This window comes from Salarias fasciatus, chromosome 7 (assembly GCF_902148845.1).
Source record: "Salarias fasciatus chromosome 7, fSalaFa1.1, whole genome shotgun sequence".
In the NCBI taxonomy this organism is placed as follows: Eukaryota; Metazoa; Chordata; class Actinopteri; order Blenniiformes; family Blenniidae; genus Salarias; species Salarias fasciatus.
Genome location: NC_043751.1, coordinates 4,398,297 through 4,420,819, shown reverse-complemented (window position 1 = coordinate 4,420,819; position 22,523 = coordinate 4,398,297). Strand labels below are relative to the sequence as shown.

Here is a 22,523-nt window from a genome sequence, read left to right as displayed (position 1 = left end):
GGGGGAGAGAGACGAACAGTGACGAAGGGAGAGCAGGCTCCCCTCTGAGGGGCGGCCTGTCCCGTCACCCTTTGAGGGTGAGTGGAAAGGAGGTTTCAACTCCTTCACGTCGCGTGGGAGTAACCCGGGCAGAGACGTGAGGATTTTCACGAAAAAAAAAAAAGAGATAAAACTCAGCAGATTCAGTTTGTCATACAAGCACAGCAGCTGTCTGCGAGGACGCCTTAAAAGTTACACAATTCATGTGAAAGAAATCACTCAATTTGGTTTCAGATTCAAAAGTAAAATATTGCTTCTTATACTTCAGATTCGAAGGTATCCGCTTCCAGACGAGTCCTGGAGTAGTGTTTGTTTTTTCTCTTCTTTTTTTTTTTAAATGAAAGTTGAGGTGACCAGTATTTTCAAGTAAGGTCGCATCTGCTGCATTTCCTGTGTGACCTTAATGCAGCCCCGGTTTCGTCTGGAGAGGCAGAGTCGTCCCGCCACCGGGGGGAGGCAGGCCGGCGGGGGTGGGGGTGGGGGGGAGTTAGAAGTACGGGACGGCCGTCAGTTTGTACCACTTGACCGTCTCCTTGCTGAGGTCAAAGTCTTTGAGTCTGAGCGTGATGCCGCCCAGGAAGTAGTTCTCACGCAGCGACTCGGCACTGAGCACGCTCAGCTGCAGCTCCCGGAGGCCCAGAGTCTCTTTGCTGTAGCCGCTGTACACCAGCTGTGGAGGGAGGGGACACAAACACCGGTTCAACACCTGGAAGGACTCCAAAGAAAACCTCCAGATCAATAAATAAATAATGTCATGAACCGGTTGAGCTAAGCAGGATTACTCTACAGATGCAGAAATGTTTCTACATTTATAAGAATTTCCAAAACATGAAAAGGCCTACTATACTTTTAAGGCTATACTAAATCTAGGCTGCTATATTTTAAGCACGTGTTTTTGAAGACAAAGTGATAATACATTATAATAATATAACACAACCTTCTGAAATGTGGGTGGAAAACAAATATCAATCTGAAACCCATAATTTGTATTTATGCCACAATGTGTTTTAAAAAATGCATGAATCACAGGGATCGCTAACCATCTCATTGAAAGTGGGGTTTCTGGTTTTCCTGGAGATTTTGGTCTTGCGTTTGGACGTCTTGTGAGGATCTGGCAGCAGGTAGGTTTTCACATATGGGTTGGGATCTGTTCCATCTTCAGAGACCTGGACAGGAGAGGGGGACGGGTCGATCGAATGTCCACAGGACAGAGCAACAAACTGGAAATGGAAACACTGAATGTATGGATGGGTTTACCAGGTCTTTGATGTGCATGACCATGATGAAGAGAGTGCTGTTCCTGTAGGAGATTGAAAGCTTCACCTCTCCTTCCACTCGGCCCGAGGTGGGACTCAGCGGCGGCTCTGCAACAGACACGCCTCAGACATCAGGCGTGCTTCATGGTGCTGTCTGATGTTTCATTAAACACATGAACTTGAGCAGCAGCATCCTGTTTATTGTATCAAAAATAACGAGCGACCCTTCGCCATCTTTCCATGTCAACTGTTTCTTTCAGATAAATGATTTTGTATCAGCAGAGAATAACTGGCATGCCATCACACTAAGCCTCATCACTTGACACTGAATGAGCTCATAAAGTTGCTGAAGTCCATGTGGGCTTTCAAAAACAGATTACAATAACAGCATCAGCGCTGGATTAGTTGATGTTAATACAGAAACCCAAAGGGCATCGATGCATTTAAAGATACAATGAAGACAGTTTAAATATTCACCAGGTGCTTTGGCTGCGGCGTCTAATCCTTCTGTCTTGTCATCACGAGCAATTGGATGAAAGAAGGTGTAGATCAGGTCACACTGAAAGACAGTAACAGGGAAGAATTTAATCAAAAGGTCCTGATCTCACTCAGTGTGTGTGTGTGTGTGTGCGTGTGTGTGTGTGTGTACCTGGGTGACCTCCACGGAGCTCCTCATCAGGTTGTGAACGTAGTTGTTCAGCTCCAACTTTCTCTTGGCTGCAACCTCTTTGATGTGGGTTCGACCGAGAACCATCTTGTTCGGGAAACTGGAGTGACAGAGGGCGGCCAGGTGAATTTGACTATTTGGTTAAAGACAAACTTTCACTTCAGACAAAATTTCTATAAGAAATGAAGCTGGTGGACGGCAGACGACCCGGGTGTTGATGAGACAGATTACCTCGGCAGCTTCCACAGAGGGAAGAGGATCGTCAGTTTATTGTGAAGCTCCTGAAACTCATCGAAAGTGCGGAAGACAAACTGTGGCTCATTCTGACCCTCCCTCATTATTCTCACCACGTACGTCTGCACAGAGAGCAGAGAGGAAGAGCGGAGTCGTCAGCACAATGCCCCGTTACGTCCAAAAACATGGAATTTATAATTAGCTAAGGCGGGGCTCACATAGTGTTTGTCGGGGTTGTATCTCTTCTGGAAAGAGAAGATGGAGGCGTGGAGGATGCGGCCCTCCTGCTTCAAGGTGTACGTCTTCGGGGAGAAGGACAGGATTGGCTCGTCATTGGCCGGAAGACCGGAGAAGCGCAGCTGGGCGAGGTTGTGGATGAAGAAGTTGAACTTGGTGGCCACACTTCCCAGACTGGACTCGATCAGCCTGGGCAGCACAAGCAGAAAGGACAGGAAATAAACACAAACACGTAACCTTTTGAATCCAGGCCGACTGGTGTGCACTGCCACCTGGTGGACTTTAATTCTGTATCAGCAACAGAAAAAAGGGGGGACGCAAATGGAAGTTAAATCAAATACAAGAAGCCCAGTCAAAACGGGAGCTGTGCCTGTGCGAATGATTTAAAAGAAAGAAAGAACTAAGTTGTCTAAATATTTGGCAGGTCGCAGTGTTTTTAAGGAAAACAGCAGAGTGAAGCGTCTGGATCGCAGAGGAGAAGCTAATGGATTTACCTGGTGAAGAAGATGGTGGCCTCAGCGTCTGTGTTGTTGGGCTGCAGGGCGTCACAGACATACTTCAGGTCCTGAGAGCCGGTCAGCTCTGGGAGGCCTGAGGAAGTCATCTAGCACAGAAAGACACACGTCATGTCAAAACGTGAAGGTTGAAGCATTATTGACTGACTCAATATTACAAAAACAAATTCACACAATCACATGTGATAATGTGAGCAAGTCTAACTGTGAAAAACAAACCCATGCTAGAAATACCAGTGACTTAACTTCATGTCTGACTGTGTGAGAAATCTCAGCTAAGGCTTCCAAATGGAATCAAACTCTTAAAATGTCAGTTTTTGTTGATATAAATAGTTTATTATCCTTCCATTTGATGATCCAATCTATTTTCAATACTGGCTACTTCCTAGTCTTACAGCCACTCCAAAAGTGGCCTTGAGAAGATCAAATCATGGATCAATGATCATCACTCTGTGGCACTCAGCTCCCTCTAGTGGTGGAAGAAGAAAAGGCATGTTTTTGGAAAATGAAAACAAACTCAAGACATAATATCAACAAATTAGCTGTACAACATTTTAAATGAAAACTCATATTTAAAATTAGTATCCTGATGTCCTGTCTTGCTGTACTTATGATGGATAAAGTGTGTTTTAATGCTGCTGCCTTGTAAAGTGTGTTCAAGCTTTTCAAACATCTTTAAACGATCCTTGTCAGAGTTTAAAAAAGGTCTCCTTTATGAACTGTGCACAGCTGTTCAGGGAAGCTTCTACTGATCACTGTCACTGTATTTGTATTACCACAGATCAGTAACGGTGAATGTTTTATAGCAGACATTAGATGTAAACTGGGATTGTGTGTCTTTATTCAAAGAAGCTTCGACACAAATGAGAATTGCACGATGGACACTGTGAGGACAACGACCACCAAGTCTTCTTGGCTCATCGTGGATAAAATAAGAAAGGCAGCTTGAGATTCAGCCTCAGCCTCAGTTCCATCTGATGAGTCGGTCCAACATCTCCATTTATTTTGAGAACACAATTGACTGCATCTACATTGTAATGTATTCTATAAATAGGAATTACAGAACAACGCTGACGCACTGATTTACCATGGAGCCAGCCGCTCTTTGCACTCACTGCTGCAGGTACAGAGAAAAGCAAGGCGGACACTTTAAAAAGTACCCGGATAAAAAAAAAATGCTGACAGTAGAAAGCTTGAAGTCATGTAGAAAGACAAGGAAAAAAAGAAAAGAAACTGACAGTGCACATGTAAAACAACTGCTTCAAAATAACTAACACGGTGCAAACTATATCCTTCAGGCACTGTACTGTTTCCTCGCATGCATGAACACACATCCGGCTATTCTTTTTCAGCGTGCACATATACGCGGATACTTTGAGTTTTGTGTCTCACCAGTGACAGCAGGTTGAGGAAAAGCCCGGAGTGCTTGCGGATGAGGTTGTAGGCCTGGCAGCACAGGTCCACAAACAGCTGGAAGCGGCTGGTGGGACGCTCGCCGCCGTTGATGACGTACGCCATGTCAGAGGTCAGGACGAACGGCGCTCGGTCCCTGATGGGAAAGACGACGGCCTTAAAGCTTAAAGCTTCAGTGTATGCTCACTGTGAGCCAATCTGTGGGAAAATCTGGCTCGTCGAGGATGAAGTGCTTTCTTCCCCGGAACACTAAAAAAGATTGAGTGCTTCGGAAGTTATTATAAAGTGTCCAAACTTTAGTGAGAGGTCAGGGCCAAGACTGTGTGCTCGTTCAAATAACTGTTCATTACCATACTCTAAAGGAAATAGCTGTTAGCTGTTTGTATTAGATGATGCATTTATTTATAAGGCTGTAAAGAAAAAAAAAAAAAAAAAAACCCTTCCTTCTCTGAATCATGTAGCTGTGGTCATAAAAACAAAAAGGAAGCGATAAACATGCTGATGGAAAACATTCAAGGCCTAGCAGCTCAGCAGATTCACACATGTATGGTTACGGTTTCACTCTTACCTTTTGAAGCTGCCAAACATTTGGGCGTGGCCCAGGAACTTCCCGAAATCGATGTGAAACATGTGACCGGTGGAGCGCAGCATGATGTTGTCGTTATGGCGATCGCAGATGCCGAGCACGTAGGTAGCGACGCAGCATCCAGCACAAGAGTAGATGAAGTTCTCGGACGCCTGCAAGGATGTAAAAGAGGGATAGTTTGACTCAATAAAAAAAAGATCTGGCCCTTTAAAGGAATACTCCGAAGATTCCGTCATTTTAACGGATTGAAAAGAAAACACGTCTTTTAAAACGTTTTATAACCATTCGGTTTTACTTCAAGTGCTAATACGCCGTCCCCTGGACCACTAGAAGGAGTATTTTGTCCACTTTCGTCAGTCCGGCTCTGTCTCCTCTTCACCTCAAGCAGCTGAGCTAAGCTAACTACGATGCTAACAGCTGGGAGCCAGCCACTGGATGCACAGACACAAAAAAGGTATTTATGAGCTTATCTCACATTGGAGAGGGCGTGGGTCCAAAATCTTTGGAGTATTCTTTTAAATGTATCGAGATATTGGCTGTTTACTGATTTTTTTTCTTAATTTAGAGTGAAAATAGAATTTCAAAAATACTTTTGGTTACACAGTGAAAATTAAAAGTTTTTCTGAAACTTTCATGAAACTCAGAAATCTTCAAATGTTGGTTCGACCTCTTCAGCTCAGGATTACAGGCGGGCAAGTAAGATTTCTAAGGTCAAACAGTTTGAAGCAGGGAGCAAAGCAGTTTCGCAACTGCTCTACATTTCAAGCTTACTGAACAGTTTTTGTCAAATGAAATTTACAGCATGACTTCAGTCTTTTATTGAAGGCGGACACGTGACCTTTGGCCACCACGTCTGTAAGATCATTACTGAGAACTTGACTTATCTTGCTAAAGAGCGTGGGCTCACCTGCTGTTATCAGCAGTGCAGCTCTTCAGATTTATGACGCCTGTTATATTACGTTAGGCAACTTATGTAGGACACATGTGCAAGGAACGTATATTCAGCAACAAAACTGTTCCTGACACATGAAAAATCATTAGGATCCACCTGATGGGATTGCAGTTTTCACCATGTGTGCTATAAATCACCAGCCGTCGCACTGTTCGGGGTGTGGGCCGGGTTTACAGCCGTCCTCCTCCATGCGTACCTTCTCATACTCGTCCTCAGCAGGGTTGTACTTGCGGAGCCACTCCGCCAGCGGTTTGTCCTTGAAGGATCCCGTGACACCGTACTCCACCTGGATCTTTCTCAAAGTGTCGGAGAAGGGCACCAGCTCCACCATGCCTACACAAAGACGAGTCTCATCAGCACCGTGCCAGATAACAGAGAGCCAAGTCGAGAGAAAATTCCATGATTTGAAGTCAAAATCTGAGGCACAGCTGCAGGCTGATCACATGCTTCTATCAGAACCCTCTTACAGAAAGTTGCTGTCTTCATCTCCTATTTACTTCCCTCTTATAATATAGCATTTCATAGAAGACTTCCACTTCTCCTGCAGCCGTGTCATTTTGAAATGTTTTCTCAACGGAAGCCAAAACGGATGCATAACAGCAGCAACACATCCCAACATGGTTATATGTAACTGTGTGTGAATCTTTGAACAGGATTTAGTTGACAGTATGTTAAATGTGCTCACAAACACATGTGAGTCATCTGTAGCCAAGGGTTTCCGTATAAATCGAAAGACTGTGCATGTATAAACCACAACGGAAAAAACTGATGTTGGCACGCAGCATCAGGAGGAGCTGTGGATGCTGTCAAAGTTGCCAGAGGAGTGCGAGAGTATTCACACTGGTATGTAAATGTAGAAAGTCGTCCTTCAAACTCTTGCCATCGGACTGTCAGGGCAATCTGACGCAGTCGTGACGACACTTCTCGCTGTGGCTGAAAGCAGCCTGACAGTGTGCAGTGAGGAGTCGGAGTTTGCTGTCACTATTTTGTGACACACTAACATTCTGAAAATCAAGGACTGTCATCTCACTATCAAAAGCCAAAGAGTTTTAAGATTCCCACCAAGTTGAAATGCTTAATAATGTACGCTTACACACTGTGCTCTGTTACTGCAACAGCAGCGGCTCCCTTTCTTGTTACTTTACGGAGATGATGCACAGGATGACACTCTGTGGTTGCCACATTCAATATCTGTGATTAAATGGTTTTTGACTTTTTAAAAACAGAGGGTGTTTTGAGATTTTGAATCGTGGAAAATCTCTCTTATAACACAGGTGAGAAGCATTTGATACAGAATTCAGAATATCAGCGTGTGGGCTGCTGAAACGTAGACCGACAAGCCTCAGCGTTGCTACCTTTGTCCTTGCCGGTGGAGATGCATTTGAAGTTGACGATGCGGAGGTCCAGGCCCTCCTGCAGCCAGATGCGGTCCATGATGCGGATCATCTGCAGAGCCAGCATGTCCTGCCTCAGGTCCTCTCCCACCTGGTGTGTAGGAAGCAGCAGATTACACAAGTTCACTGTGCTGCTCTGATTACTGGTGGGATTTAACTTCAGCCACCAGGGGGCGCAGTGATCAGAGGAGAGGCATGTAAACAATAGGCTATTCTCAGGGAGTCTGAGTTACTGGTGTGTGTGTGTGTGTGTGTGTGTGTGTGTGTGTGTGTGTGTGTGTGTGTGTGTGTGTGTGTGTGTTAGCAGCACCTTAAACATAACGTTGATCTCCTCTCCCAGTGGGTCTGCGTTGACCAGAGCCAGCTTCAGAGGAACTGCGTTGGAGTTGAAGAAGGAGCAGGCCTACACACAAACACAGCACCGGATCTGCATTACACCACACTGTTGTGCTGCTGTCCGTATGCAGGTTCCTACAGAGTGTAATAGCATTTGAGTGATTCAGTGGACACGGTTGTCTTTGTCTAATCAAAGGATGCTTCATCTTGCACCATAACTTTGTTACCCACGAGAGAGCCTCCTTTAACTTCTGAGAATACATGCAAATGGGAGAAAGTGCTATTTAAGGAATCTGTGTAACATTTCAGGATTGAAGTGCGCATGTGTTTTGTATTTTGTTGAAACTGTAGCTTCATGAGCTCATGTCCCCAGAGGTTTGAATCGTGACACACGACCAACCAACGAGGCCCAATATTTTCCCTTTTAAAAAATTACATTATTTCTCTTTCTGATTTGAATTAAATTTCTATTTAGGAGCTTTTTTTTAATTTCAGTCATTAATTCAATCAGGTACATTCTGTAATGTGTGGACCTTGGGAAAAAAATGTCATGAATAACAACAGAAAAATCACAGACATCTTGAATTAATTTATCCAATTATCATACCTCCTCCATCTTTATTCATAATGTGTGTGTTTGTGTGTGTGTGTGTGTGTGTGTGTGTGTGTGTGTGTGTGTGTGTGTGTGTGTGTGTGTGTGTGTTACCTTGATGTTCAGCTCTTTGGCCACCAGACTGGGGCTGAGGGGCAGACGGCAGCTGTTCCTCTGGAAAAAGTTCTGAACATTTTCAAGGCCCTCCTGGAGTGCAACCTGATTTCACACCAAGACATTCAAAGCGGTCAGGAACTGAAGAATCAGCGTCGCTGCTGCAGGTGTAAATAAGTGCACGTTCACTGACTTGGCGCGTGGATCCCCCGGCCTGTCGGACTCGCTCGGCCACGGCTCCCAGCAGAGTCACCAGGTGAGTCTGTTTCTCCAGCTCCACCCTCAGTTTGCCTCCACACAGACACAGCAGGGCACCCAGCACCCGCTCGTAGCGCCGCCCCCAGGCGGGATCCTGCACCGCATCCTTCAGCAGCCTGCAGCCATTACACACACACACACACACACACACACAACTTTACATCAGAAGTTGTTCTCAACAACTAGAGGACACCACTAAACAAGTCAGCAACGGTAAACTGACTTAAAATGTGTTAAGAAATGATTAGCAGTACTGAAAATGTATCTGGGAACATTTTGAAAAATAACAGTGGTCAGGAAGACCTATTGCATAAACAGGAAGATATGCTGCCATATTTAAAAGCTCGTCCCTTTTTGAGGTGGAAGATGATTCCTCAGTGTTATTTCACCCCACATATATCCAAACATTTAATCTCTAATATCAACAACTGTCAGTGGGCTGGCCGGCGTGCGGGGTGCTGCTGCAGGCTCACCAGTAGAGGTAGTGGGCTATGTTAATGTTGCCTTGTGCTCTTGACAGCAGGAACATGACCAGAGCGCTCTTCAGGTGACACTCAAACTTTAGAGCCTACGAGGGACATTATTAAAGAGACAATGAATGGTTTGTGGAGGGAGGAAGTGAGAGTGAACAGACAAGAAGAAGAAGTTGAGTTTCATGTGAACAACTGAGCAACTAACTAAATAGTGGAGTTTCATAACCTCATAAAAGTTCAAAAGTGATTTTAATATGCGGCACTGCGCTGTTTGGACGTACCTGCACTAACTGTGGCAGGTAGTCAGCCAGCTCGTCGTCGCTGCTCTTCTCAATCCAGTCGACAGCCACACATCTCACCTCAGTATCCGCGAACCTGCACAGGCATACAGAGCACTGAGACACCCGGCAGGACGACGACAGAAACACTCTCCAGAACCCGTCCGAAGCTCCGGTTGTACTTTGAGTCCAGCAGCTCCAGCGCAGTGACGGGCGGCAAGGCGGGCCAGCGGTGCAGCAGCGAGTGGATGTGAGCCATGCTGGCCCAGTCCCAGCTGGGCGCGCTGGCCAGCACCTTGGGGAGGCTGCTGGGGTGGTCCCGCCGGCAGTGGGCCCGGTGGTCCCACAGGAGCTGGTGATCTGCCCGCTTCAGCCTGAAGAAGATTTGAGCAAAAGTCACAACAGTGACAAATGAGAATCGATGGAAAGGCGATTTTTACCAAGACTTTTTAAGTTAACCTCATTTGTACGGTGCTGTGGCTCAGAACAATAAAACTATCAACCGTTTACTCTCCAATCAGTGAAAAAATGCAAAGCGAACGAACAACGGGAAAAACATTGTTTGGTGATATTTTTCCATCCAAACAGCATCACCTCTTCTCAGCACACACGTGTAGTGAGCTTGTTTCAAGCAGATAAATGTCCTTGATCTAACGACAGACAGATGTCACGCTGCTGAGATGTATCCTCTGCCACCTCGAGAAGACATTGTTCTTGACAGTAAAAATAGTTCTTTGTAGCGGTCGCTGTTTGTTTGAGGCTGGCGCTCATGCGGTGTGACTTTTTATGAAGAATCAGAAGGATTCAGCGAACAGCTTGTTCTGCCTGTTATTCAAGACTTATTTTTGATTTTCAAGGAAATTTTCAGTAAGTCAAAGGAGATAAAGATTTTTTTGTTGGCTCTGTGTTACAGTGTAGGTGTTTGCTTTGATATATGTCCTTGTAATTTTATTTTATTCTGGCTGTCACTTTATGTAACATTATGCAAGTTTGTGTTACGTATTTTAAAAGATCTAACTTCAAAATGAGAACATGTCTCAATGAGATTATGTGTATAAATAAAGATTAAATGAAAAGAAATAGAAAACTAGCTAATTAATAAGTGGATTTTTTTTCCCTCAATGAATTTTAGGTGTTACTCTATAGAAAGACAATGAATCAATCCTTTTACTCTGATCATGTCATGGCAGGCAGAATCTGGGCTGTATACCTCTCGTAATCATGACTCTCAGATTTTTTATATCAAACAATGTCAACATCCATCACTACAGTGGCTCCAAGGACTTCTGCAGAATTCTACAGCCATTCAATGTGAATGAATTCAGTTATTTATGTAAGCTTTCCACTATCAAAATAATACAAAAATACAATTATGTGCTGATATTTAGGAAAGCGGACTGGAATAAAACAAAGAAAACAACATTTCAATAACATAATGACACAAAGCTAGAATTTGGAGCTCTGAAATAATTGAAAAGCATGCACTACAGGTTTCTGGCTCTTTTGAAGCGTGAAGCAGGAGACTTCTTGTACAATTTGGATCAAAGCAGCTCTCGATTAAAAAAGGTACAAATTAAACTTCAACCTCCTCCTGACCTTTACAAATTGAACTGAAATGGCCTTAACTTCACTGCAGCACCACTTCTAACATTATCCAGATTCCAAGTGTGACATCCACCCTTAATATATGAATGACACTTCTACTCTCTTCATCCAGAGGCTGAGGCGCTGCAGCCAGACAGGCTGTAAATCCACCACAGGATTATTCAAGTACACCTTCACGCTCATCGACAATTTAAACTCATAAAACTGACCAAAGATGTCTGTGTTGGGAATGTGGAAGAAAGCTGGAGTACCATTTCATCGCGTTAGATTTGGTTCTTGCAAAAACGTTAAACTTGGCTTTAACCACTGTCGATACCGTCTACAATAACCTCCAGACGCACACAGACTGATTCCTCATCCTAGCCTGAACCGTCACATCTGAGTGCCTAGCACTCAACCCGCCCCCGACCCCGACCTTTACACAACATATCAGTGAAAACGGAGCCCTGTGCCCACAGAGGCTGGAGAAATGAATGAGCAGGACAGAAACCAGGCGGCGAGAGCCCAGTGAGAGGAGGCTCTGTGCTAAAGTGCCGGTTGAGTCTCATGGATGTTGGCAGCGCGGAGAGGAGATTTGGCTGGCAGCAGGCATAAGAGAGCATTTAGCTAGGCCGGCAGCAGCTGGAGCAGAACAGACACACTGGGGCGGACAACATACAGCCGTTTATGGGGAACCTTGGCTGGCAAAATCGACAGCATCCTTTAAAATCTCTTTTTAAATCTACTAAGTCCAACGGATTTTGGGTGGTCTGAGGCCGAGCCAACGAAGTGTCTGTTGAGGGCGATGAAATTAACAAGAAATACTGCTGCTGTGTCTGTGTGCTTCTTAGGCCCCAAACCCCAGTAAATCCAGGACGACCATCAGCAGCAGCCGTCTGACAGACAAAACTCTTCTTTCCAAAGGTACATGCTCAGATTTGGGCTCACTTCTTAAATCAAACAAGCAGTTGTTGAAAATGTTTTGCTGCTATATTTTAGACTAATGCAGGCGTATAAATAATAATTTGGCATAATGTCACACCAACCAGAAGTTGCTTTGAGACTCCTGTGTTTGAACAGGAAGCACATCTGCTTCGCACATCAAGGGTGAGCAGCTTAAACCCGTATCATTGCCTTTATTTGAAGACAGCCCTTGAAACTGACAATTTCTCCCCGCTGAACAATAAAGATGACAGAGAAATCTGACACGTTGACTTCAGCTCTGCAGCCTTCCCCTTCACAGTTTGAAAAAAGCTGCAGCGGGTTTTTCATACCCGAAAGTGGAAGCTCGGCTGCAGATCTTCTCCAGTTTGCGCCGCAGGTCAGGGTCCAGCTCCTCCAGGGTGTGAGGCTCTGGACTGGGGCCCTCCTTGGGTCCGACATATAAAACGTCCACTGCTGAGCTGGGGAAGTCCACCTGATGGAACCATGGAGTTGGGATCTATTTATTCCAATGACCTTACTTATTTACTGAGGAAATGACAGGAGACTGTGTTGTTTGTTCCAAATGTACATCTCTTTGGCATTTTAAAGCAATACCAGGATCACGTGTGCAAATACTGTTTCCCTGACCTGTAGAACGATTCTTTCTGTTGGCACCCTCTTGCGGCTTCCTGTGGCGCCGCCAGCAGCAGTCGCTCCCTGTGCAGACGTCCAAAGACACAGCAGCCTGCTGCCTCTGGCAAGTACCCTGCAAAAGACAAGCAGCGCAATCACAACCAGAAACCCAGGAAACAACAAAAGCAACTCAAAAAGGGATGGCTGCTACTTTAAAGACGACACAAAGAACACACTGTCACTTTGGATATAAGAGCATGAATACAGGAGAATGCAACATTGTGCTGACGAGCAGCGAAGCTGTAATTAGGGAAATCAAGATGAAATAGTTAAAATAAATAAAACGGGGGAAAACCACAGAAGAATGACAACAATCACACGACAGTGTATTCCCCTATCCTCACCGTCTGAAGTCAAAGAGCGGCATGGAGACTTTGCCCAGCATCTCTGGGCCTTTCCTCTGCTTGTTGGAGTCCGGAGAGCCGCTTGCATTCTGGTTGAGCACTCCAAAGAGAGTCAGGCTCAGGATGGACTCCAGCGGGAGCACAGCTACTGCGATCGGGAAGTTGATCCTTGGCGAGATGAGATTAGTTTGAGCAGCGTGAAGACACAGCGCAAATAGCAAACAAAAAAAGGGGAAAGAAATCACTTACAGTTCATCCCATTTGATGTGATAGAAGAAGCTTTTGTAGGTGCCCACTTTCTTTGACTGGACCGGTTTAAACAGGTTCTTGCCATTGTGGGTGAGGGAACACATCAGGAAGTACTTCTCATAACTGAAACAGCACAACAACAAATATTTTTCATGACAAAACAACCCACAGCTCAGATGAATCATCCAGGTTTTTAGGAGTTATCAACATTAGAAGAACTGAAGCATTACCAGACCTGTGGATGCTTTGTCAGAAGACATTTCTTTTTTTCAGCCAACCACTTTGTTATTGAAGTTTCAGTAATGTCCAGCATCACATCGCTAAGTGGCTACTAATGGAAGCTGCTGTGTATCTGCCCACACAGACCTGAAAAGAACTTTATTCAGGCAGCCTCACTGAAAAACAACAGTGTGGGTGGACCATGTCTGTGGACACGCTTTAATCCTGCAGAGCACACAACTCTGTAGACAGTCGCACAATCTCACAGCTGAAGCACAGCAGTCTGGTGCAACCGGTCTGATCCGTCACTCACTCAGCAGCTCATTAGAGCACTTAAGCATTAAGGGCACCTCAGCGGTGGTACCGAGAGCCGAGGGCAGGAACAGTAAGGCAGAAATAGAAGTCCTACTTTGACGGATTTCTCTCTCTGCAATGCTTTATCTTCGTTTTCCCTTGTAGAATAAAACTGAGTGACAGAAAAGTTGAGGAAAAGTGGCCAGTAGTATACTTGGCACACAGGAGCGAATTTTGTAGTTTTTTCAGTTCACACTCATAGACAGGCTTCCCGGTTGGGAAAAAAAAAGGCTTACACACTTGTTCTGTTTGTTTTGTGGTCACACTGGCATTTTTTAACATGAGATCAAAAGAATGCAAACACCACATGCTGGGCAGCTGTTCTGATGTACACTGCTGCATAACATTGCAAACACACCATTTTCGAGTTATTGTGGTGGTATTTCTACGAGTGAAGTCTTCATGAACCACTCAGATAACATGAAGAGGCACCAAACTGAGAATCCCAATGTGTAAGGCTCACTTCTAAATGTACTGATCACATTACTGTCGGTGAACGTTTCTGTAGCACAGACGATTTACTGTGATGACGAGGTTATGTCAATGAACCGCCACTCCACGCCTGTTTAAAAATACATTTAAATCACGTCCCAAGAGCTTCGGCCGGGCTGCAGTAAGCAAATATACCAAACAGTAAACATCACTGGGAACATCTTAAAAGGAACCCCGCTGATGAATGTTACTCATTGAATCTCCTCGAGATCAAATCACTCAATGGTGCTAAAGATGGCAACACCACTCCCACATGAAGTGGAGCAGACCTCTTATCAGGCAAGCAAAACACCTGTATTAACTGCAAAAATGATCACTGTAAAAAACCTCAATCAGCAAAATATTTTAATCAAAAAGTTAAATTTTTCTAACAGAATGTTTAAGGATTTTGGTTTCTGTCTTGCTCTGCATAAATACAGACATTCGTCATCATTAAGAGGAATTGTCCAGATGAAACATAACAAAACAAAGCAGTGCAGTGACATTTTCATACTGCCATACTTAAACATACGACCAAGTGTGTGAGAAGAGGACTGAATATACAGGCTCGCTGGTTTCACATGTTCACTGCGGCGCGGTTGATAAGATGCTCAGTTCCATCTGTGTTTGGCAGATCGGCCACTCGCCATGCTGTTTCAATATGCTGGCAGTGCCGCGGCATCTACTGCGGCTCCAGATGGACGACACACAAGCCGCAACAATGCCAAACACTCAGACCTCAATACGGCAGCATTACAGTAACACCACGCCGCAACGGATATTCCTAAACTACCTGCCTCAGCTGAGAAACACTGAACTAATAGTATCCCTCTGGCCTCCAGTTGTGTGCAGATAAATATATTTTGGGAAGTGTTGTTGGAATGACTGTCACTGCAGCAATGTTTAGTGGTGGCTTAAAATAGCAGCTGGAAGAGGCTGTGCTGTAGTACAGAGACCTGTTATTAAGCAGTTCTCCCATTTATGAAGGCCTCAACGGTCAACCGGACGATGAAAGGAAGGAAACGGAGCCTGAACAGACGGCTTGGAAATCCACTTCCATCTCACTGTCAAGGTTTTATTTTCTTCGTACAGATATATGCAAACCTCTACGGTATTTTTATATAATTTTTATCTGCACATGTTTTAATAGAGCTTGTCAAACATGTTGTGAACTCGGTGAGTGTGTGTGTGTGTGTGTGTGTGTGTGTGTGTGTGTGTGTGACACGAGCTGGGAACGGAACATTTGGCTCAACTCAGTCCCAGACACAGGCGGGAGATAATGTCAGGGTGAAACTGGACACTGGCACGGAAAAATAAGACACGGGGTGCAACACCAGAGACGTTTGTTTAGTGAGGGAAAACAGAGCTTTCTGCTGTGACAGCACAGCTTGTGAAACCGCTAGGTAACACGAGAGAAACGCAATCCTCCGTCCACGCTGCAGACCAAGAAACGGCACAATAACACATTACTTCACTTCATATTACCGATTGGAACGGGAACTGCTAGAACTGGATGAAAGTGTTGAAATTCTGAGCTGCTTCCACCACCTTCTCTCCTTACCTTCAACACATGCTTGTATAAGAGCAACAGAGTCTTTCGTGGGTGGTTCTAATAATACAGCACGAGTGGGTGATTACACAAGAATGAATGAATAAAAGTTTTAATTATCCCTGAGAAAAACACAAATCTGCCCTGAGATCTGTGGTGAAATAAAACCTCCTGGTGTGATACACAGACCGAATGTAGGCTTAGTTTAGTTTCAGAAAGTCACATGATTGATATTTCCTGCTTATCAACAAACAAACCACACCGTGTGAAATGAGCAGTGCACCAGTGCATCACAGACAAACTCCAGTCTTTATATTTCTACTTATTCCCCGTACTGAACCACGCAGCAGATTCATCTGTTTTACCTGCTGACCCAGCTGGCCGGGATGCCGTGCAAGGCAAACAGGGTGAACTGAAGGTGGTCTGTGGTGCCCGAGGCCTCCTTGCTGCTCCTCCCCTCAGCCTCTTCCCCATCCGCAGTCTGCGGCGGCGGAGACGAGTTGAAGGAGGTCGACGGCGGACAGAAGGAAAGCATGTAGAGCTTGACCAGGTCGTACACAGCCTGCGTTAGCAGAGCCATGCCTTCCTCCACAGGACTGGCTGCAGCTGTCAGGGATAGATGGGAATCGGGGCGAGGACAGAGAGGTTTGAACATTTACTGGATGAGACAAGCACAGTGCATAATTGTGTTTATTTTACTTTTTATGACATAACAGAAACGTCAGAACCGACAGAAGCTTCTTATGAAAGAGCAGTAAACCTTCAGTTGCATATATTCTGAAATCTTACCGTCTGATGGCTGACCAGACGACCTGGATCCCATCTAGAGAAATCAACATTTTCTCTTAAAACAAAGATATTCACTAACCGAAAAATACTGTGAATGCATTTGCAAATAAGTAAACGGCGAGTGTCGCGAGCCCACCTTGGGCGAGCGTGTCCGGGGTAAATTGATGGAGTGCTTTAGTCTTTTCACGGCCTCTGTAATGGCTTGAGTCTCCACCTCATCGAGAGCGCAGCACAGATTCTTCACGGTCTGCACCACCCGCTCCACTGTCTTGTACTGGGTGCTCTGGAAATGAAAGAGCAAGTTGGCATAACATTTCTGCTTCATTCTTCAAGTACTCAAACGCAGCTCGAACTAAAGAGTGGATGGCTCCCTGCACATGACCGGGGTCTGTTAAAGACCGACTCAAACAAAGCTGGATGCCGTCATCAGGTCTATGTCAGTTTGAGGGAGGTGGTGTAGTTGTGCTCCCAGTAGTACCTACAATCTGCCTTTAATTACGCCACCATATAATCCACAATGGCTGAAAACCAGATGTTGCATTTCTAGAAACTTTGCTTTCCAGGAATGATCAAGTACACCAACATTACTGTTACGTATCTGAGTGGAAGTGAAAACCTGGAAAGAATATCTAGAGTCTCGTTACAACATTCCATAAGGCTACAAAAATATACTTTGAAGATCTGCAGGAGAATAAAAATTCAAAGAGGATCAAGTGAAGACTTCTTTCAGCAATCCATGAATCTCTTGTAAACTAAATTTTTATTTAACCTTTATTTAACCAGGAGAATCCCATTGAGATTAAAAACCTCTTTTTCAAGGGAGTCCTGGCCAAGAGGCAGCAAAGTTACAACTGTTGCAATAAAAACATCAAAAAAAATCCATAACAAATTACATAAAACAATTACAATTTAAAGAGTCCATTTCAAGTGCTTTCAGTCTGGCTTTGAATTTGTTCAATGGGATAAGCTCAGTTAATCTCCAGTTTTTCTGTAACGTATTCCATGTAGTGGGAGCAGAGTGGATGAAAGCTCTTTTCCCCAGTTCTGTTCTTGCAAAAGGAACACAGAGCAACAAATGATCATTTGAACGCAAGCCGTAAGAATCAACACTTCTTTGTGTGATTAAGTTACATATGTAGGAGGGCAGTAGACCAAGCATGGCCTTGTAGATAAAAATGTACCAATGTCCCAACCTCCTGGTGGACAAGGGCGGCCATCCCACACGACAATACAAATCACAATGATGAGTCAGAGCTCTGCAGTTGGTAATAAACCTCAATGATGCATGATAAACAGTGTCAATCTTCCGAAGACATTGAGCTGAGGCATTCATGTACAGCAGGTCTCCATAATCTAAAACTGATAAAAATGTTGCAGTGACAAGCCGCTTTTTCACATTGAAAGAAAAACAAAATTTATTTCTGAAGAAAAAGCCCAATTTGAGTTTCAGTTTCTTCACAAGATTTTCAATGTGTGGCTTGAAGGAGAGGCCCTCATCAAGCAAGACACCAAGATACTTGTACACATGAACCACTTCTATGACATGTCCCTCAAGCGTAAGCACTGACGGGACAGTTTGAAGCACCTTCTTATTGTTTGAGAACAACATCAGTTTAGTCTTGTCAGTGTTGAGGACTAACTTTAGCTGCAGAAGTGCGTTCTGGACCACATTAAAAGCTTTCTGCAAGGATTCAACAGCTTTAGTCGGGGTTGGTCCATAACAGTAAATAATTGTGTCATCGGCATAAAAGTGCATATTAGCATCCGACACATTGAGACCCAAATCATTAATGTACATTATAAACAAGAGGGGTCCCAGTATTGAGCCCTGTGGCACCCCTTTGTGGACACTCATAAAGTCAGAACAAAACCCTTCATATTTAATGCACTGAGTCCTGTCACTCAGATAATTTGCAAACCAGGACACTGCATGATCAGACAAACCAAAATGATGAAGCCTTTGCTTTAAAACAGTATGATCCACCGTGTCAAAAGCTTTTGACAAATCAATAAAAAGTGAAGCGCAGCACTGCTTGTTGTCAAGAGCAACGATTACCCAGAAATACCCAGCCAACATAAAGATGAATGCGTTTCTTTATCTGAACTTCTACAGTCCACATTGGAACCACATGTACCTCGTTTTGCAGGCAGATGTTGACTTGAGTGTGATAGCCCTCCAGATAGTCAGCCAGGCCTTGTCTGGAAAAACACAGGCTTGAATCAACACCAGCAATAAACAGAAACATGTTTCTTCACTTCATTAAACTAACTGGCTGAAAAGACCATAATACTACGCAATCGAAGAAACTGATGCAACCTGTTATTTTTAGATCGTTGGGCTATTTTCTGTATTCATACCTGGTGACATTCTCCTTAAAAGGCCTCTCCACCTGACCCAGGTGCTTCTCCAAGTCAATTCGAGAGTGGTCATCTTCTTCCTAAAAGGAAACAAAGCAGTGATTTATCACTAAATTGTTACAAATGGCGTTCTTGTTATCAAACCACAGTTACATGTCAGTTTTAGTCAGTTATCTGTCTTGGTGGCACAACGCGAAATTCCTTTGATAGCACAGCAGGGCTCCTTTAAGGACTTCCTATGTGAGCATGACAGAGTGACTCACGGTGCGCGCCAAGTCCCTCCTCATGGTTGAGTGGGAGAGAAGTTGTAATGTGATCTCATTCTCCCACTTCCTGCAGTTCTGGACGTACTCATGGCTGCCCAGGCTGTGTTTACTGTGGCACAGGGAAACAGCGAAACAGGGTTAACAAAGCCGTAGGATAGGTTAAAGACAATAATGAAAAGTTTCTGAAAAAGAAAAATGTATCCAGGTGAAGAAGATTATTTTCTAACTCATTGATGATCATTACTTGTATGTCACAGACATTACAGCTAAAATTGCTAAAAAAAAAAATGCTCAATAATAGCTAAATTATTTAATTATGCATTTTTTTTTTATTCACAAAATATATCATTAAAGAAATCTTTGTTGCTTTTACTCTTGGGTTTGTTTACTATAAAGCCACAGAAATGATTAAAAAAAGCAACTGATGTACTGTAAAATAGCAAAGATACCAACAGGCAAAGTCTTCCAACACAATTTTAACACCCACATTTTTCCCACAGCCAAATCATTGTTTTAGCTCAATTTAAATGATTAAACAAATCAAGCTCGTCTCAAATCTGGCTGATTAGAGAAAGAAAACAAGAAATAAAACATAATTGTTTCAGTTCTTTGAAGGAAGATCTTGTTAATGTATTTGCTAATGGCCAGCACCACATTACATCTGACCCTGACAGGACTGTCCTTACAAACAACACAACAGTGTTACCCATGAAAGCATCAGGAAAAAACAACAATCAGGATTTACAAGAAACTAATTCATAAACTTATTGTTCATTGCTTCTATTGTCCATGGAAATGAACCAGACATTTGTTTCATTACAAAATTGCTAAATTACTCATTTTCCTCTCAAAACTAAGTGTTGCAGATCAGCTTCAGTTTATTAACACATGCACATAATCTATTTTCAGCTATTTAATCTGTAATAGATTAAAAAGTTGAAATGTGAGTGCACTGGGTCTTTCTTTGTTGGTGAATAGGGGCCATGTACCCCAGATTGGAGGAACCTTTGTAATGGAGGAGGAAAGCCACATTTACAAACATCCACAAATACCGTTTATGCAAGATTTTAGGACTGCCAAGACAAGAGTGACCATAAAAAAAAGGTAACAAGCAAAAAGGGGAGGTATGATCATAAGAAAACACAAGAAACCTACTGAAAACTCTTGGGAAAAGTGAATTTGTGCATTTCCCTATAAAATCAGGAACTGGACTCCTACTCACTTCTGCAGCACCTCCTCCCGACCACAGACTTTAAGCAAGTAGCTGGAGAAGTCCACCTGGTCCAGGTTGTCGTGGACCCAGCACAGAGTCTGACTGATCAGCAGCTCCACTGGAGAACTCACTGGGGGGGGGGAATGAAGAGACAGAGCCGGTCACAGACGAACGTTGAGCATGTGAACCATTTAAAAAGAGGTGTTTTAAACATGTGAAACATGAGCCGTCAGTCAGAGCTCATTAGAAATGTAAGCCCTTTCACAACAGCATCATAAAAATCTCACACGCTAACATGTGAACAACTTCTGTTCGAGGGGGCAGAGGGCAAAGGACATGGTATGGTCATAATGTTATGGCTGATCAGTGATCAGTGTACGATGGATCCATGAGAACTATTTACCAAAACAATTATAGCCTCAGTGGCTGATTGCTTTCATAGGTGTGTGAACTGAGCTCTAACAACAAAATGAATTTCTCTGTGAAGCACTAAACATCCTTCCAGGTTTTGATTGGTTCAAATTTCACATTTCAAATCAAAGACGTTTCTTAAAACCAAGGACTTACAGCAGAGTAATAATATTAGGTGAGCAAGGGGATCTGGGTTCAGCTCAAGGTGTTTGTGTATCTTCTGATGTCTGGCCAATAGAGGAGCAAGTGCAGAGTGTAACGTGACCCATCTCAGATTAAACTGCTGTTTAGCTTCTTCAACAGAGTCTTCAGAGTCTCTTAACGAACACAAACACAGACTGACGGATCCAAATACAGGTCTGGGCTCCTCACTCATAGACGCATCTTGATTTTGGCCTGTGAAGCCATGCTCGGGTTACTAATCAGACGTTCACACAGACACACTAGAAGGGAGACCACCCTTGGCTCGAGCAATAACAGCCCTCCACCCTGTGGAGGAATGGCGAGTCTTTTCTTGCTGCTCGTGGATGCCTGTGTGGCAGCGGTGGTACGACTGCTAATTCACATTGTGTTACATGCCTGCTTTGTCAAAAAACAATAAAACGGCCCACGCCTTGTTCTGGGAGCGCCCCGAGTCCGTGATGCAATTCCCAGAAAGGTAAAAGGAGGAGGGAATTCCTCTGCTGCGTGCTGGCAACCATCTCACACGTGGTTGGGGAATTGTGTTGGTGGGGGTCACACATGGACCAAAATACACTTCATATAGGATCAAATATGGGGAAGATGGCAGAGTATTGTAAATGGTCTCACAAAAACATGAAAAAAGTTGGTAAGATGTCAAAAGCTTGGCTTTTACTAAAAAAGTAACTCAAATGAAAATAGGGACATTTGCTCCCAGAACCGGTCCAACTGTCAGACACTCTCAGACAACAGAAAGGTCAAGATGGCAAAAGGAAAACAGACGGAAGGCAAATGTCACGGTAAGAAAACAAAAAGAAAGTGAAAGTGAAGCTTGACAAGATGCCATGAAGCCACCTTACCTAACAGCTCACGACAAATAAAGCAGGAATTTACAGACTGAATGCGATGCAATGCATCAAGCTCATCTGAAGGGCTGGCAGACAGCTTTTCAGAAATCCAAAACCCAATTCAAAAAAAGAGACGAGGCATTGTGAAAATGGAATCAAAAATAGAATGAACTGCAAATCATTTCAACTCCTGGAAATAAAAGCCAAAAAAACAAAACAAAAAAAAAACTGACACGTATTGTGTTGCGCCTCCTTTACTCTCAAATCTTGCACCTATATTTAAACGGAAAGGTTCCGGGTGTCTGAGTTTTTATTTTCGTGTCTCAAACACATAAGATGCTGTTGCATCTATCTTTGCGCTCTCAGCCACAGACAGCAACACGAGCCTCCTCCTCCCTCTGCCCTTCTCCTCGCTTCTGTTTCCCAACCTCTGCAATTCTACATATCGTTTGACTTCATCAGCACCTTCACCACAACCCACTTCTCTTAACTTGCGTCCACCTCCTTCCAGGGGATTTCTCTTTGCTCACATTCTCCTCCCTTCAGTATTTTTCTAATGCACTGCGTCTTCCAGTCAGCTCTCCCCCTTCCTCAACCGCAGTGTGTCTAAACTCCTCAGAAGTTCGTGGGAGTTCACGGCAAAGCACAAGAAAAAATGAGTTTGCTCTTTTCCTTTTTGCCTCATCTCGAAAAACACGATTTCATAACGTCAAAATTATCGCTTGAA

At 43.9% G+C, this 22,523-nt stretch overlaps 1 protein-coding gene across 2 annotated transcripts in view; it reads right to left on the bottom strand.

Moving 5' to 3' along the window:
- Positions 1–301: 301 nt before the first annotated feature.
- The window catches only part of pik3c2a (phosphatidylinositol-4-phosphate 3-kinase, catalytic subunit type 2 alpha), a 43,428-nt gene continuing 21,206 nt past the window's right edge, over positions 302–22,523 (bottom strand). Inside the window, exons 5-33 of one of the 2 annotated variants that reach the window (XM_030096615.1) lie at positions 20,367–20,487; positions 19,142–19,253; positions 18,879–18,958; positions 18,656–18,719; positions 16,657–16,803; positions 16,521–16,554; positions 16,097–16,337; positions 13,139–13,261; positions 12,890–13,057; positions 12,501–12,618; positions 12,203–12,345; positions 9,527–9,718; positions 9,348–9,441; positions 9,067–9,161; positions 8,529–8,709; positions 8,336–8,440; positions 7,604–7,696; positions 7,255–7,384; positions 6,096–6,232; positions 4,930–5,099; positions 4,341–4,497; positions 2,928–3,037; positions 2,415–2,622; positions 2,194–2,318; positions 1,945–2,062; positions 1,773–1,854; positions 1,297–1,403; positions 1,080–1,205; positions 302–709 (exon numbers count right to left, since the gene is read on the bottom strand). In XM_030096615.1, the coding sequence (XP_029952475.1) occupies positions 527–709; positions 1,080–1,205; positions 1,297–1,403; positions 1,773–1,854; positions 1,945–2,062; positions 2,194–2,318; positions 2,415–2,622; positions 2,928–3,037; positions 4,341–4,497; positions 4,930–5,099; positions 6,096–6,232; positions 7,255–7,384; positions 7,604–7,696; positions 8,336–8,440; positions 8,529–8,709; positions 9,067–9,161; positions 9,348–9,441; positions 9,527–9,718; positions 12,203–12,345; positions 12,501–12,618; positions 12,890–13,057; positions 13,139–13,261; positions 16,097–16,337; positions 16,521–16,554; positions 16,657–16,803; positions 18,656–18,719; positions 18,879–18,958; positions 19,142–19,253; positions 20,367–20,487 (3,764 nt within the window). In that variant the 3' untranslated portion in view covers positions 302–526. Of the gene's footprint in view, positions 710–1,079; positions 1,206–1,296; positions 1,404–1,772; positions 1,855–1,944; positions 2,063–2,193; positions 2,319–2,414; positions 2,623–2,927; positions 3,038–4,340; positions 4,498–4,929; positions 5,100–6,095; positions 6,233–7,254; positions 7,385–7,603; positions 7,697–8,335; positions 8,441–8,528; positions 8,710–9,066; positions 9,162–9,347; positions 9,442–9,526; positions 9,719–12,202; positions 12,346–12,500; positions 12,619–12,889; positions 13,058–13,138; positions 13,262–16,096; positions 16,338–16,520; positions 16,555–16,656; positions 16,804–18,655; positions 18,724–18,878; positions 18,959–19,141; positions 19,254–20,366; positions 20,488–22,523 lie in introns of both variants that reach the window. The other variant, XM_030096616.1, reaches the window with a different exon arrangement.